The sequence below is a fragment of the Narcine bancroftii genome, chromosome 4 (assembly GCF_036971445.1).
Source record: "Narcine bancroftii isolate sNarBan1 chromosome 4, sNarBan1.hap1, whole genome shotgun sequence".
Classification (NCBI taxonomy): domain Eukaryota; kingdom Metazoa; phylum Chordata; class Chondrichthyes; order Torpediniformes; family Narcinidae; genus Narcine; species Narcine bancroftii.
This window is the reverse complement of record NC_091472.1, coordinates 90885837-90902613: the sequence shown is the minus strand read 5'-3', so window position 1 is coordinate 90902613 and position 16777 is coordinate 90885837. Positions and strand designations below refer to the sequence as shown.

General features: G+C 45.8%; 1 protein-coding gene across 16 annotated transcripts in view; it reads right to left on the bottom strand.

The window, feature by feature from the left end:
* The window catches only part of map4k3a (mitogen-activated protein kinase kinase kinase kinase 3a), a 350582-nt gene that overhangs the window by 53051 nt on the left and 280754 nt on the right, over positions 1–16777 (bottom strand). For all 16 annotated transcript variants that reach the window (XR_011355889.1, XM_069931965.1, XM_069931966.1 and 13 more), the window contains 3 exons: positions 16460–16631; positions 11075–11196; positions 9824–9865 (listed from right to left, as the gene is read on the bottom strand). Coding sequence is in view for 15 of the 16 variants with exons in the window: in XM_069931965.1 (XP_069788066.1) it covers positions 9824–9865; positions 11075–11196; positions 16460–16631 (336 nt within the window). In the remaining variant the exon portion in view is untranslated. The remainder of the gene's footprint in view (positions 1–9823; positions 9866–11074; positions 11197–16459; positions 16632–16777) is intronic.

Sequence of the window (16777 nt, the reverse complement as noted above, 5' to 3'; positions counted from 1 at the left end):
GCGAAATATATGAAGTCGTAGACCCATACTGGGTGGCCAGGATAGGCGCTGTTGTACCCACCTTCTCCCTTAAGTGTGTGAGAAGCGAAATGGGAGATTCCTTGGGACAGTTGGGGGGCGATTCTGTAAACCAATTCTACGGAGGATGTAGCTAGATCTTCCTTCGGTACTGTACAGATACCTAAATGTACCCAAGGTCGTTCACCTATCCAATCCAGTCCCCTAAGACGTGCCATGAGAGCAGTTTTCATACGACGTTCCACTAAGCCATTGGACTGGGGATAATAGGCCATCGACCGATGCAGTGGCATGCCCTGTGCGATTGTGGACCATAACTCGGATGTAAACTGAGCTCTTGTATCAGAGAAGATATGCATGAGTAGTCAGAAACACACTATCCAGTTGGCAATGAGGGCTCTCGCACAAGCTGAGGCAGAGGTGTCGGAGAGCAGGTCAACTTCTGGCCATCTCATGAACCTGTCTGCTTTTGTAAATAGTTGAGTAGCGTCCGTGGATGGGAGCGATGTTAACCTGAGGTCATCTAGCCACTGACTAAAATGGATGGAGAGGGGCCCGGTGCTGCTGCTGCGAGTGGCTGGCGATAAGGATGTCGTCCCAATAAACAAGTACGAAATCCAGGCCCTGGGTAATTGTGTCCATCAGGCATTGAAATGTCTGTACCGCATTTTTTTAAACCAAAAGGCATATAGAGGAACTCAAATAGCTCAAACGGGGTAATCAAGGCAGTGTTAGGAATGTTGTCCGGGTGAACTGGGATCAGGTCGATTTTGGAGAAAATCCTAGCGCCATGAAGAATAGCAGAGTAATCCTGTATATGGGGAACTGGGTAGCGATCTGCCAAGTGATGTTGTCCAGATACCGATAATCCCCACAAGGTCTCCACTCTCCAGATGCTTTTTGCACCATATGTAGCAGTGATGCCCAAGAGTTGTTGGAGCGGTGAAATTTGTCTTTAGTAAAAGCAATTTATCCAGAGGTAGCCTGCACGCTCAAGCATGCAGGAGATGTCCATGAGTCGGAATGTGGTGCTGTACTCCTTTTTGGTTGGGCCTTCGAAAACTTCAGAGTAATAATTCGGGGGAATTCTGCTAGGATACTGCGTATTCATTGTCTGAGAGCATCACTGAGTCGAGGCAACGCTGTGGGTGTAAGTCTTCAAATTAACTAGGCGGTGACTTTTGAAATCTACTTGAAGGAAATATGCTTGCAAAAAATCAACTCAAGAGTGGTTGTGATACATCAACAATGGTGAAGGACCAGCTGAACCGCAACAAGCCAAAAATGAGTGGAATTGTCCATGACCTGTACATCCGAATGCTCCTGTTGTTGGGGGCTGTGAGGGCCCTTCTTTCCTGAACATGTATCTGGGCCAGAGGAGGGAAACACGCTAACCTTCCCTCCAGTGTCGACCAAGAAATGACTAATGCGCCATCAATTTTGCAAAGACTGAAGTTACTGGACCTGAAGGTTTTATTAGCAAGAGATGGAGAGCATCTCTTGTGTTGCTGGCTCACACTGACCCAAACTCAAACTGAGGGGTAGGGTTGAGGCATGACAGCCTTTATGGGGGATAAAGGGGAGGAGTCACGAGCCGGCCAGTGAGAGCAGGTTCAAGCATAAAAGGTCATGTCATTTACATACATATAAGGTCATGTTATTTACATACACAATAGTGGTTTCACCACATTCAACCTCTCTTTTAAAAAGAAGTCCTGGGGGGGTGGGGGGGGTTGTGGTGCAATTAGGTACCCTCATAAGTTCAGTCTGTCTCGTGGCCTCCTTTGGTGTTGAGACTGGAGTGCCCCCATCCAGGGGTCTGTGATGGTCTCCTTCAGTTGTGGCTGCTCCATCTTTGTTTGCCTGGCCAGGGTGCTTAGTTGAGCTGGTGGGGGGGTGGTGGGTGAGTGTGTGTCAGCTGACGGGTTGGTCGAGGTAGTGGGGGTAGAGATCTGAGGACCTGGAGAGCTGGGGGAAGGGGTGGGTTGTACCAGTCGGCTGGTTGAGGGGGTGGGGGGTTCCAGATGCTCCCGTGTGTGCCAGATCCTGGATGGATACTGTGTCCTTGTGAACTTCCAGGAATGCCAAGTAGGCATACTGTGGGTTAGCGTGGAGCAGCTGGTCCCTCTCGACCAGAGGATCGGACTTATAGGTCCTCATGCTTGTGAAGCAGGACGAGCTCGGGGAATGTCAGCCAGGTGGGTAAGGTAGTTCCTGACGTCAATCTCCTGGGGAATGTGAAGTGTTTCTCGTGAGATGTCACATTGGTGGCTGTACACAGGAGGGACCAGATACAGTGGAGGGCCTCTGGGAGGACTTCTTTCCAGTGGGGGACGGGGAGGTCCTTGGACTTTAGGACCAGTAGTACTGCCTTCCAGACTGTGTCATTCTCCTGCTCCACCTGGCCATTCCCTTTGGGGTTATAGCTGGTGGTACTGCTAGAGGCAATGCTCTTGGATAGTAAATATTGGTGCAGCTCATCACTCATGAAGGATGATCCCCTATTGTGGACGTAGCAGAGGTATCCGAAAATGGTGAGCGGATTGTTTTGAGCCTTTTGACAAAAGCTGCATCATGTCCGGGCAGGGCATGGCAAAGGGGAACCGCGAGTACACATCAATGATGTTGATGAAGTTCACATTGCGGATCGTGGAGGACAGGGGTCCTTTGAAGTCCATACTCAGATGTTCAAAGGGATTAGTGGCCTTGATCAGGTGTGACCAGTTAGGCTGGTAGAAATGTGGTTTTCACTCCGCACAGACTTGGCAATTTTTGGTCACCATCCTGATGTCCTCAATGGAATAGTGGAGATTAAGGGCCTTGATGAAGTGAAAAGAAAACGGGTGACCCCGAGGTGGCAGAGGCCGTCATGCAGTGCCTGCAACCAGCAGGGCATAAGGGGGCTTATTGAGCTTTCTGGGCCAGTACAGTATGTCAAAGTTGTAGGGGGAGAGCTCAATTCTCTACCTCAGGATTTTGTCGTTTTTGATTTTACCCCACTGCTGATTGTTGAACATGAAGGCGACTGCCCATTGGTCAGTCAGCAGGGTAAAATGCTTACCGATGAGGTAATGTCTCCAGTGCCATTCTGCTTCAATGATAGCCTAGGCCTCTTTCTCGATGGAGGAGTGCCAGATCTCTGGGCCCTGAAGGGTGCATGAAAAAACGCTACTGGCCTGCCCATCTGCTTAAGTGTGGTGGCCAGGGCAAAGAACGATGCATCGCTCTCCACCTGGAACTGGATGGACTCATTCACTGCATGCATCGTGACCTTTGCGATGTCAGCTACCTCCCCAGCTTCTTGGCTGCCAGCAGTCTGATAAGATGGTGGGCCCCCATGGCGCGCAAATGGCTCGGTCACTGTTCACTGGAAGGGAAGAGGGGGAAGATGGAAGCGACATTATCATGGTTGGTGACCTCCGTGGCGCACGTGTGCGGGCGTTCTAGGTCCATGGAAGTGGTGGCGGAAGTGACTGCACTTAAGATGGCGGTGCTGCTGGGTTTAGGGGCTTCCTTAGTCTTACAGACATTCACGAAGTGTCCCTTCTTTCCGCAGTTGGAGCAGACAGCGTCCTTGGCAGGACAGCGTTTCCTTGCTTGCTTGCCCTGCCTGCAGAAATAGCACTTCAGGTGGTTACTAACAGCTGCAGAGGTCAGTTCGGGACAGGAGGGGGTTTGCGATCCCGTCTCCTGAGATGGCAGTGCCTGTGTCCCCCATGAAGAGGCCACATGTTCGCTTGAGAACAATTCCGCGTTGTGGATGGCCACTTCCAGAGTGTTTGCCAGTTCAATGGTTTGAAGTAGGCTCAGTTTCTTCTGCTCAAGTAGCATCTGCCTCACATAGTCGGAGCGGACGCCTGATACACAGGTGTCTCTGATCGACAGGTGTGTGTGTTGTTCTGCACTCACAGCCTGGCAGTCGCAGTCCCTTGCAAGCTCCTGCAGCACCCTGAAAAAGTAATTGAATGTTTCCCCAGGTCACTGCCTGCGTGAGTGGAGTACGTGCTGTGCATAGACTTCATTCACCTGGTCTTTTAGGTTGTCCGTGGCTTCTCCGTAGGTCTGCCAGTCCCGGACCATCTGGTAGACTCGGTGCCTGATGTACAAAAATAGCGGATGGAACTTGTCTTCATCGTCCTGGATCGCAGCTTTAGAGGCTGTGAGGAATCCTTTGAAACAACAGGGCGAATTTGTCCGCTGCTTCGGGTTCTCTTAGGTCAATCTCTAGGTGGTCCAGCTTCAACTATTTGCCCTTGTTCCAAAGAAACAAAGTTTTGCTAATTATGCGAAGACTGAAGTTACTGGAACTGAAGGCATTTATTAGCAAAAGATGAACAGCATCTCTTGTGTTGCTGGCTCTCCCTGACCCACGCTCAAACTGGGGTCAGGGTTGTGGCATGACAGCCTTTATGGGAGATAAAGGGGAGGAGTCACGAGCCGGCCAGTGAGAGCAGGGTCAAACATAAAAGGTCACATCATTTACATACAAAATAGTGGTTTCACCTCACTGATGGCCTGAGTGTCGATTCCAGAGAAACAGTAAGTTGCTCTTTTGGCTGGACCTCACAGCTACTACCAATGGCCAGCCTCAGTGTTTCCTGCAGGGGGGGACGGCAGCAGCTCCCCATTTCTGATGGTAATAGCACCACTGGTCTCTACACTGCATCTGATAAGTCTGATGCCTCACCACAATCCAGAGTGGGCAGGATTCATGCCCTTTGCCGACACATCGCTACACACCCAATCAAAAGTCTACCATGTTGCTTAGTACGCCACAACTCATCAGCAAAGGCAGCTATGCAATGGGAGTTGTTTAAGTCCTCATCTACAAGCAGCAAATGGAGATCTTCTGGCATTTGCTTGAGAAAAAGTTGCTCTAAAGCAGACAGGGCTTGTGTCCGTCACGAGCACCAGCATCTCATTCATTAGTTTGGAAGGAGTCCGGTCGCCCAGGCCATCCATATGGAGAGGTCATGTTGCCCTGTTGTATCAGGAAAGGCCGAAAATATGTATGAGCAGGACTTTGATGGTTTCATACCTGTCGTTGGTTGGAGGCTGACGTAAGAAATCGACAATACACCCCGCAGTGTCTTGGTCCAGCAATGCAATGACATAGGTAATCTGCCGTAGATGGAACTGGGCCTCGGCCTGCTCCAACCAGACCTGTGGCTGCAAGGTCCAAAATACTGGAAGTTTAAGCGCAATGGCGTTCTGCGCATCCATAGTGAAGTCGAAAATGTCATTTGGACCGTCGGGTTCACCAATATATCGAGTGGTGCAGTGAATAAAGCACAATAGAAGTTGTCTGTGAGCTGAACCAACAGAACTGTTTAATGGAATCTTCGCAGGAGTTTAAATAATTACACTTGGCACATTATTACAATCACCCACCCTTTGAAGTCGCGTGCTTCCCAGAGTTCTTTCTGCCCCCCCGACCACTAGAAATTCCAGATCCTGCGAGGGCCCACAATTACAGACGCCAGAGAAATTAGATGCTATAATTTGGGACACAAGTTAAAAGCCATGAAAAAGTATTCAAGTATTTGAAATATAACCAAGATGGTTGTTTGAAAAGAACTTAAGGCGCTGGAATGACATCCTTGAACATCTAAAACAACGAATGGGTGGGTGGAAGTAGAAAAAGTTATTCAATGTGTTAACATATGGTGACTTAAAAATTGAAATTGTAGAAACCGATGGTTAGTAAACACTAAAACACATTGATATAAATAAAATGAACACAGCTAAAGTTAAATTAGGCACTCATGAAATGCAGTCCTGTGGGAAGTGCCTAGCGATACTATGGTACAGAAATACAATATTTGGAAAAGCAACATTTTTTTTTCAGGTCCATTGCTGCAAAATTCTTAATTCCAGATCAGGACTGAATTTAAATTCTACGGTTCCCATGGTGGGATTTGAACTCTTCTCTCTGGGCTCTAATCAGGGAATGTTGTGACATTATTTAATCTGTCCTGTAGCATAAATTATGATGTCAAACGGAGAAAGTGCTTTGATGAATGTAGTATGTAGCTAATAATTTATTATTCTGTTACTGCATTGAAGCTGCCATAAGACAGACTACTCCTTTTCAGGAAAATGAACACATCCTGTGGTTGATTTATAATTGTTGTTCCTTAGGTTAGTAACTGTTCACGAATCACTGACACCACCCCAGGATCATATCTTTCTTTCTTTGGCTTGGCTTCGCGGACAAAGATTTATGGAGGGGTATGTCCACGTCTGCTGCAGGCTCGCTGGTGACTGATAAGTCCGATGCGGGACAGGCAGGCACAGTTGCAGTGGTTGCAAGGGAAAATTGGTTGGTTGGGGTTGGGTTTTTCCTCCTTTGTCTTTTGTGGGCTCTGCGGTCTTCTTCAAAGGAGGTTGCAGCCCGCCGAACTGTGAGGCACCAAGATGCACGGTTGGAGGCGATATCAGCCCACTGGCAGTGGTCAATGTGGCAGGCACCAAGAGATTTCTTTAAACAGTCCTTGTACCTCTTCTTTGGTGCACCTCTGTCTCGGTGGTCAGTGGAGAGCTCGCCATATAACACGATCTTGGGAAGGCGATGGTCCTCCATTCTGGAGTCGTGACCCACCCACCGCAGTTGGGACTTCAGCAGCGTGGATTCAATGCTTGCGGACTCTGCCAGCTCGAGTACTTCGATGTTGGTGATGAAGTCATTCCAATGAATGTTGAGGATGGAGCGGAGACAGCGCTGATGGAAGCGTTCTAGGAGCCGTAGGTGATGCCGGTAGAGGACCCATGATTCAGAGCCGAACAGGAGCGTGGGAATGACAACGGCTCTGTACACGCTGATCTTTGTGCGTTTCTTCAGGTGGTTGTTTTTCCAGACTCTTTTGTGTAGTCTTCCAAAGGCACTATTTGCCTTGGCGAGTCTGTTGTTTATCTCTTTGTCGATCCTTGCATCAGATGAAATGGTGCAGCCGAGGTAGGTAAACTGTTTGACTGTTTTGAGTTCTGTGTACCCGATGGAGATGTGGGGGGGCTGGTAGTCATGGTGGGGAGCTGGCTGATGGAGGACCTCAGTTTTCTTCAGGCTGACTTCCAGGCCAAACATTTTGGCAGTTTCCGCAAAACAGGACGTCATGCGCTGGAGAGCTGGCTCTGAATGGGCAATTAAAGCGGCATCTTCTGCAAAGAGTAGTTCACCCACAAGTTTCTCTTGTGTCTTGGTGTGAGCTTGCAGGTGCCTCAGATAGAAGAGACTGCCATCCGTGCGGTACCGGATGTAAACAGCGTCTTCATTGTTGAGGTCTTTCATGGCTTGGTTCAGCATCATGCTGAAGAAGATAGTAAAGAGGGTTGGTGCGAGGACGCAGCCTTGCTTCACACCGTTGTCAATGGAGAAGGGTTCGGAGAGCTCATTGCTGTATCTGACCCGACCTTGTTGGTTTTCGTGCAGTTGGATATGCATGTTGAGGAACTTGGGGGGGCATCCGAGGCGCTCTAGTATTTGCCAAAGCCCTTTCCTGCTCACGGTGTCGAAGGCTTTGGTGAGGTCAACAAAGGTGATGTAGAGTCCTTTGTTTTGTTCTCTGCACTTTTCTTGGAGCTGTTTGAGGGCAAAGACCATGTCAGTAGTTCCTCTGTTTGCGCGAAAGCCACACTGTGATTCTGGGAGGACATTTTCGGCGCCACTAGTTATTAGTCTATTAAGGAGAATCCTAGCGAAGATTTTGCCTGCAATGGAGAGCAGCGTGATTCCCCTGTAGTTTGAGCAGTCTGATTCCTCGCCTTTGTTTTTGTACAGGGTGATGATGATGGCATCACGAAGGTCCTGAGGCAGCTTTCCTTGGTCCCAGCAGAGCATGAAAAACTCATGCAGTTTGGTATGCAGAGCTTTGCCGCCAGCCTTCCAGACCTCTGGGGGGATTCCATCCATACCTGCTGCTTTGCCACTTTTCAGTTGTTCAATTGCCTTATATGTCTCTTCCCGGGTAAGGACCTCATCCAGCTCTAGACTCAAGAGTGGTTGAGGGAGCTGGAGCAGGGCAGATTCTTGGACTGAGCGGTTGGCACTGAAAAGGGATTGGAAGTGTTCTGACCATCGATTGAGGATGGAAATCTTGTCGCTGAGGAGGACTTCGCCGTCTGAGCTGCGCAGAAGGCTTTGGACTTGGGGTGAGGGGCCGTACACCGCCTTTAGTATCTCATAAAAACCCCTGAAGACACCAATGTCGGCACTAAGCTGGGTTCGTTTGGCGAGGCTAGTCCACCACTCATTTTGGATCTCCCGGAGTTTGCGCTGAAGATGGCTACATGTGAGACGGAAGGCTCGTTTTTTCTCTGGCCAGGAAGGCTTTGCAAGGTGAGTCTGGTGGGGAGATCACTTCTTTGTCAGCAGTTCCTGGATTTCCTGGTTGTTTTCGTCAAACCAGTCCTTGTTTTTCCTGGAGGAGAACCCCAGTACCTCTTCAGTGGATTGCAGTATAACTGTTTTCAGCTGATCCCAGAGGATTTCAGGAGACGTGTCCGTGAGGCAGTTTGCATCCTTGAGCTTTGCTTGGAGGTTTGCCTGGAAGTTTCCTCTCACTACGTCTGACTGCAAGTTTCCAACATTGAACCTCTTTCTGGGGGCTACACTGTTCTTGAACTTTGGCTTGAAGTGAAGGTTGAGCTTGCCGTGAACAAGCCGGTGGTCAGTGTGGCATTCCGCGCTGGGCATGACCCTGGTGTGGAGCACATCTCATTTGTCTCTTCCTCACACCAGAACGTAGTCCAGGAGGTGCCAGTGTTTGGATCGGGGATGCATCATATAGGATCATATAGACCAGCAGGAAAAACCTAACTTTCTTTCCCGGTTTCCTTTATATTCATAAAAAAAATCAATTGGTACCTCTCTTAACGTTTGACATTTGAAAGATACAGCATTATAAAAAAAGTATTTGGGAAAACATGATTTCTGTTTCCCTTTTAGATGCTACATCACACAATGCTAAATGTACTATCCAAGACACTTCTGTCAAATTAAGAGCAAGGTTAATAACTTCCACTGTGTTATTTATGCAAAAGAGCTACAACTTCAGGGTGAGGTGAATGCAGTTGAAGTAAATCAAATTACTGCTTTTCCAGTTGTGTCACCCCATTGGCTGAGCTCATTGTTTACTTCACCTCTGAAATGCAAAGAATGCTATGGTTGGTGTACTTCCACAATGGAGACAAACAAAGCTCACCGAAGAGAGTTAGGTCAAGTTATTTCAAGACTGCAAACTATCTTTAATGATAAAAATGTTAAATACATCCAGCAATTCCATTTGGCAAGAAAAATTACTGCAAGAGTAGAATCTCATTTCTTCGTTTTAGTTATTGTTAATGATTATTTAAAAAATTAACATTAAAAAAAACTTTACCTCTCAATCCAATATTTTGTTCCTTCTTTCTATAATGGATTGGCAGTGATCCACCTTCTCTAATTTACAATTTCTATTCAATGCAACGTTTGCACTCCATGATGTGATTAAAAATGAACAGTTTCTTTTCTCTGTTCACCAGGTCTTGAACAACACGACTCAAATATCAAAATTGCTACTAATTGCAAGCATAAGATCATATAATTTAAGCCTCAATGCTCCAAACTAAAACATTCGATAGATAATATTGTAGTGAGCAGAGAAAACCTCGAAGTCAAATGTAAATTTGATGGATCTATCAAATTCAACTCTGGAATTATTTTTGCTAATTTCAAATTGTAAAAAGATACTGATTGAATCTATGTCAATTTAACAATTCCTCTGAAACTAATGCCTTCCATCTTGATGCATAATTATCAGATACTTACATGCACTTTTGGGGTTGGAGGAAGACCATTACTAATAGGTTTCTGTAAAAAAAGAGAAAAGCATAAATACAAATCAGAAGTTTTTTTTTAGCTTGATGACACCAATTATAAAATGGTGAGAAACTTCAGCAATGAACAAGCTATTGAAATATCACTTTGGATTACCCAGTACAAATAAAGGACCATACATTTTTAATATTCAGATTCAGCTGCAACTGACCGTCAACAAACCAACTTGTAAGCTCTGGATAATGCTATTAAAGATGCATCACATTTTAAGATTTTGAGAGCTTGGGCTGAGCTGAAATGACAATCAAAAGTCACAATCGAGATCCAATTGTGACTGAGACATTGGTGAACTATTTTACTTTTTTTCTTTTTGGCTTGCCTGTATGTTTGACATGGCTCAACAAGAGATGAGAAAAATAAAGAATAAAAGTAAATCCAAATAATTGCTCGACATTGACTCAAGCACCTGATTCAGACATGCCAGAGGCATCCCTGGCTGTTCAATCTTGCAAAGTCCACCTCATAAGTATCTGATGACCAATGTTTAAATTGGAAGAACTGTTCCACAGATTTGACTAGCTACAGCTCGACACAAAATATGTGATCTTCCAATGAACATCCCTGGCTCTATCCTAAAATACATTCCATAATTTATAAACAGAAAAAAGTCAACTTGTCATGTCACCATTTTAGTCTTTAAAAAGGTAAGGACATGACCTTTCAATATTACTTAGCCTAAAAACCATTGAGTAAAGGTCATTTCTCTGTGTATTTACTCCTTATTCCTATTCAGCACGTAGCTACTATTTCAAAATCCGTTCTTCAAAAGAGCCAAAGATCAATAGTGTGAATTTCAACCTCAAATAACCATTACTGTTCAAAGCAACAGTCCATGATCAACCTAATACATTTCACAATGGGATACTTTGTAGTAACTGAATACTCCCATTTGGTTTGGAAAATTACAGAAACTTTATTATACAGAACCAATTAATCACAACATAGGTAGAAGTTAAATGTGAACTCCAAAGGCAGAAACATCTTAAAAAGCAGATTCTAAAGAGGAAAAAAATTGATAGGTTACTTTCAAAATACCACAGCACTGATTATGTGTATGTAATATTAGCTTTGGCTTCATTTTTCATTTATCATGCAAATCTAATTGTTCACGTATTGCAGTGACTGAAAAGTCCAAATCTTTTAGTTATTGAAGGTAAACTTATAAAGCAGTGAAATACTCACAGGGAGGTCCTTTTTATCCTTCCTTGGAGGAAGCCCTGGTGGGCAACTACTTCTGTTTTCATACTGCTGTTGAGGACTGCTGTCTTTCTCCCCATTCACCTGCGTGGAATTTACTCCATTTGCTGAATAGAAAAATCCATATTTTCAGGAGCCATCAACATTCAGATATTAAAAGCATCCCAATTCTTGAAGCACAAACATCCAAAAAAATCTAAGAAAATAAACTCATGTTCCAAGTAGTAAACAACATTTTAGGCCTGCGCAGGCATGCTGAGCCCTCCAGCTGACATTCTTAAAGAAAATATCCTATGACAGGTTTGCAATTTACTCTCAAGAATGTGAACAGCTGAAGGAACCTTAAAAAAAAACACACTGTTGAGACAGTGTTCTAACAGCCACATTTACATTGATGCGCAAATGCCAAAGCAGAGGCTACTGTGATTAAGATGACTAGAACGGTTTCAGATCTTAGCTTGTTTTGGTGTACCATGTCTTTCCTCAATCAGGGCTTCATGCTCAATCCCAGTGCAGGGTGAGCAGCAGTCAGCTGTTGGGCATCAACTCAGCAGAACATGCAGCTAAACATTCCTACCGCAAGGCACACAAAGTAAGAATGTAAGTTCACCAGCAGCTTCTGTTCATGTCAACTGATTAAAGTACAATGAAGGGAAGCACAAGTGGTGATGCCCTATTCCCAATGTCAATATCATCAATTCACAGTTAGGTAATAATCAGTTATTTCTCAATACAGGTAAATTCAAGGTTGCCTCCAACAATATGTGGTGATCATACTTTAAAGCAGAAGAAAATGTACATACATTAACTTCAAAAAGTCAACACTTTGCTGATATAAACTTATGGGCAAAGGGAAATAGAAACCACCACTTTAAACATCATTTGATTTTAAATGTTGAAAAATGCATCTGTTTGGACTTGTATTTATATGAAGCAGTTCATCAAATCGTAAAAGGCAATCAGGACAATCTACAAAACCAATTTTTTGTGGCTATTTTGTTGTTCTGATAGACATTTCCTGCCATTCTTTAAGGCACAGCCTTTTAGTCGGGGTAAGGCTATATATGGACAAATTACCCTCTTGGACTTTGCCAATTAATATTATCAGGTTCCATTCAGTCTTAAAGACTTTGTTGTATTCTGTACTCTAATCTACTCATATTAAAATTCCTCCACTGCCTCAATATTCCATACTTCCATCTCCAGGAGATAACCCTCCCAGAAGCATGTAGTTCTCCTACCATACGTGCATCTCTCACTCCACCTCAACACTGCAGCATGCTTTTAACCAGAATTCCGAAATTTCCTCCACGAATCTGTCAGCCTCTCTCTTTCCTTATGATACTAAACTCATCATTTTTTTAAAAAGATATATACAGCATGGTAACAGGCCATTTCGGGCCATAAATCCATGCCACCAAATTTACACCCCATTAATATACCCCTGGTACGTTTTGAACAGTGGAGGAAACCAGAGCCCCAAGAGAAAACCCATGCAGACATGGGGAGAACGTACAAACTCCTTACAGACAGCATGGGATTCAAATCCTGGTCCGGTCCCTATTCTTCTTTGGCTTGGCTTCGCGGACGAAGATTTATGGAGGGGGTAAATGTCCACGTCAGCTGCAGGCTCGTTTGTGGCTGACAAGTACGATGCGGGACAGGCAGACACGGTTGCAGCGGTTGCAGGGTAAAATTGGTTGGTTGGGGTTGGGTGTTGGGTTTTTCCTCCTTTGTCTTTTGTCAGTGAAGTGGGCTCTGCGGTCTTCTTCAAAGGAGGTTGCTGCCCGCCGAAATGTGAGGCGCCAAGATGCACGGTTTGAGGCGATATCAGCCCACTGGCGGTGGTCAATGTGGCAGGCACCAAGAGATTTCTTTAGGCAGTCCTTGTACCTCTTCTTTGGTGCACCTCTGTCACGGTGGCCAGTGGAGAGCTCGCCATATAGCATGATCTTGGGAAGGCGATGGTCCTCCATTCTGGAGACGTGACCCACCCAGCGCAGCTGGATCTTCAGCAGCGTGGACTCGATGCTGTCGGCCTCTGCCATCTCGAGTACTTCGACGTTAGGGATGAAGGTGCTCCAATGAATGTTGAGGATGGAGCGGAGACAACGCTGGTGGAAGCGTTTTAGGAGCCATAGGTGATGCCGGTAGAGGACCCATGATTCGGAGCCGAACAGGAGTGTGGGTATGACAACGGCTCTGTATACGCTTATCTTTCTGAGGTTTTTCAGTTGGTTGTTTTTCCAGACTCTTTTGTGTAGTCTTCCAAAGGCGCTATTTGCCTTGGCGAGTCTGTTGTCTTTCTCGTTGTTGATCCTTGCATCTGATGAAATGGTGCAGCCGAGATTGGTAAACTGGTTGACCGTTTTGAGTTTTGTGTGCCCGATGGAGATGTGGGGGGGCTGGTAGTCATGGTGGGGACCTCAGTTTTCTTCAGGCTGACTTCCAGGCCAAACATTTTGGCAGTTTCCACAAAACAGGACGTCAAGCGCTGAAGAGCTGGCTCTGAATGGGCAACTAAAGCGGCATCGTCTGCAAAGAGTAGTTCACGGACAAGTTGCTCTTGTGTCTTGGTGTGAGCTTGCAGGCGCCTCAGATTGAAGAGACTGCCATCCGTGCAGTACCAGATGTAAACAGCATCTTCATTGTTTAGGTCTTTCATGGCTTGTTTCAGCATCATGCTGAAGAAGATTGAAAAGAGGGTTGGTGCGAGAACACAGCCCTGCTTCACGCCATTGTTAATGGAGAAGGGTTCAGAGAGCTCATTGCTGAATCTGACCCGACCTTGTTGGTTTTCGTGCAGTTGGATAACCATGTTGAGGAACTTTGGGGGGCATCCGATGCGCTCTAGTATTTGCCAAAGCCCTTTCCTGCTCACGGTGTCGAAGGCTTTGGTGAGGTCAACAAAGGTGATGTAGAGTCCTTTGTTTTGTTCTCTGCACTTTTCTTGGAGCTGTCTGAGGGCAAAGACCATGTCAGTAGTTTCTCTGTTTGCGCGAAAGCCGCACTGTGATTCTGGGAGAATATTCTCGGCGACACTAGGTATTATTCTATTTAGGAGAATCCTAGCGAAGATTTTGCCTGCAATGGAGAGCAGCGTGATTCCCCTGTAGTTTGAGCAGTCTGATTTCTCGCCTTTGTTTTTGTACAGGGTGATGATGATGGCATCACGAAGGTCCTGAGGCAGTTTTCCTTGGTCCCAACAAAGCTTGAAAAACTCATGCAGTTTGACATGCAGAGTTTTGCCGCCAGCCTTCCAGACCTCTGGGGGGATTCCATCCATACCTGCTGCTTTGCCACTTTTCAGTTGTTCAATTGCCTTATATGTCTCATCCTGGGTGAGGACCTCATCCAGCTCTAGCCTTAGGGGCTGTTGAGGGAGCTGGAGCAGGGTGGATTCTTGGACTGAGCGGTTGGCACTGAAAAGAGATTGGAAGTGTTCTGACCATCGGTTGAGGATGGAGATCTTGTCGCTGAGGAGGACTTTGCCGTCTGAGCTGCGCAGCGGGCTTTGGACTTGGGGTGAGGGGCCGTACACAGCCTTTAGAGCCTCGTAGAAACCCCTGAAGTCGCCAATGTCCACGCTGAGCTGTGTTCGTTTGGCGAGGCTAGTCCACCACTCATTTTGGATCTCCCAGAGTTTGCCCTGAAGATGGCTGCATGCGTGACGGAAGGCTTGTTTCTTCTCTGGACAGGACGGCTTTGTAAGGTGAGCCTGGTGGGCAGCTCACTTCTTTGCCAGCAGCTCCTGGATTTCCTGGATGTTATTGTCAAACCAGTCCTTGTTTTTCCTGGAGGAGAAGCCCAGTACCTTTTCAGTGGATTGCAGTATGGTAGTCTTCAGCTGATCCCAGAGGGTTTCGGGGGACAAGTCCGTGAGGCGGATTGCATCGTCGAGCTTTGCTTTGAGGGTTGCCTGGAAGTTTCCTCTCACTTCGTCTGACTGCAGGTTTCCAACATTGAACCTCTTTCTGGGGGCTTTACTGTTCCTGGGCTTTGGCTTGAAGTGAAGGTTGAGCTTGCAGCGATCCAGCCGGTGGTCAGTGTGGCATTCCGCGCTGGGCATGACCCTGGTGTGGAGCACATCTCGTTTGTCTCTTTCTCGCACCAGGACGTAGTCCAGGAGGTGCCAGTGTTTGCATCCAGGTAGTCTTAAGGCTGTCCCTCTGCTGAAAAAGGGTGTTTGTAATGACAAGCCGCTGTTCTGCGCAGAGCTCCAACAGGAGGCGCCCATTGTTGTTGCACTTGCCGACGCCATGCTTGCCCAGGATTCCTGGCCAGGTTTCTGAGTCTGTTAAGGCATTGTGTTAACCGCTACACCAACCGTGCTGCCCAAGGAAGATTTTATGCACCCATCCCAAAATCACATTTGGATAACTTAAAGGTGGCCCGATTTCAATTCTCTGATGGAAGTCATTATCTGAATTCATGTGGTTACAGCAGTAACTTGCAAGTGTTATTTCTGAAAAATGGTAACTATCAGAGCCCAATCTATCCTTACCCAAAACATATATAGATGTACCATCACAGTGTTGGCTAAAACCTTAAATAATGGGGAGCCATGGGCACCTGCTAAGTCACAGATCAGCTGCAGTCTGCAGCTCAGGAGAGCAGAGAACACAAAACAAAAGTCAGGCCACAGTATTGCTATTAAAATAAACATTAGAACATTTGACTATTATCTCAAAATAAATTCACAAAAGTAGGTGAAAATTTTGCATTATTAATATTGAAAGGAGAAACAAGTTGCAGGTATTCCAATATTACCAGATTATGTACCCTTTATTTATGCAATAAGTAGCTTTGATAAAATGGGAGAGGTAATGGAAATGAGGCTTGAAAGGAAACATTACAGCTGAATCTTGTTTTGCTACATGAAAGTGTTCAGCTGGCTTACTTTGCTGAGAAATGACAATTGGAAATGCTGTACTCTCACCAGCCCTCTCATGCAAGTTTTCCAGCACCTCTAAAATATCTTAACACAGTAGTTTTCAAATTGTCCCCACAAACTCACATTTCACCTTACACAATCCCAATGCCGTAAGTGATCTGTAAGGGATTGCTTAAGATGATTTGTGAGTGGAAAGAAAAAGGTTTGAAAACCACTGTTTTAATCATACCTAATTGACTAATTTTTCTCAAGCAAAATATTTTAGTAACAATTGGGTTTAGAGCAGTGGTTCTCATCCTTCCCTTCCCATTCACATACCACCTTAAGCAATCCCTTACCAATCACTGAGCACTTATACATAGGGATTGCTTAAGGTAGAATGTGAGTTTGGGGGGGCAATTTGAAAACCATTGGCTTAACAGCTCCTGCATACTCTTCTGCATCACTCGAGCTCTTGTTCTCCTTGTTGCCATTACCTAGGGCAGTATTCCTGGTATAACTGCTATTAGGAGGTAATCGGGGAGGAGGTGGTCTTGGCGGCACTTGTGTGCTTGGTCGTGCTGGGCTGTCCGATGGACATCTCTTGATGGTTCCCTGATTCTCCTCTTCAGTGTAACTGCCTTCCTGTGGTATGTAGATGGATTTTGGCTGAATTAAAGGAAAAAAAATTGTTTAAAGAAAGGTTCTTTATTTGCAACAGGGTACTTCAGATTCACCACAGTTATAACAAGTTGATGAGTTTTTGGCTATGGGAGGTGATTTTGCCAGTAGGTACAGTGCAAGTGCACAATTAA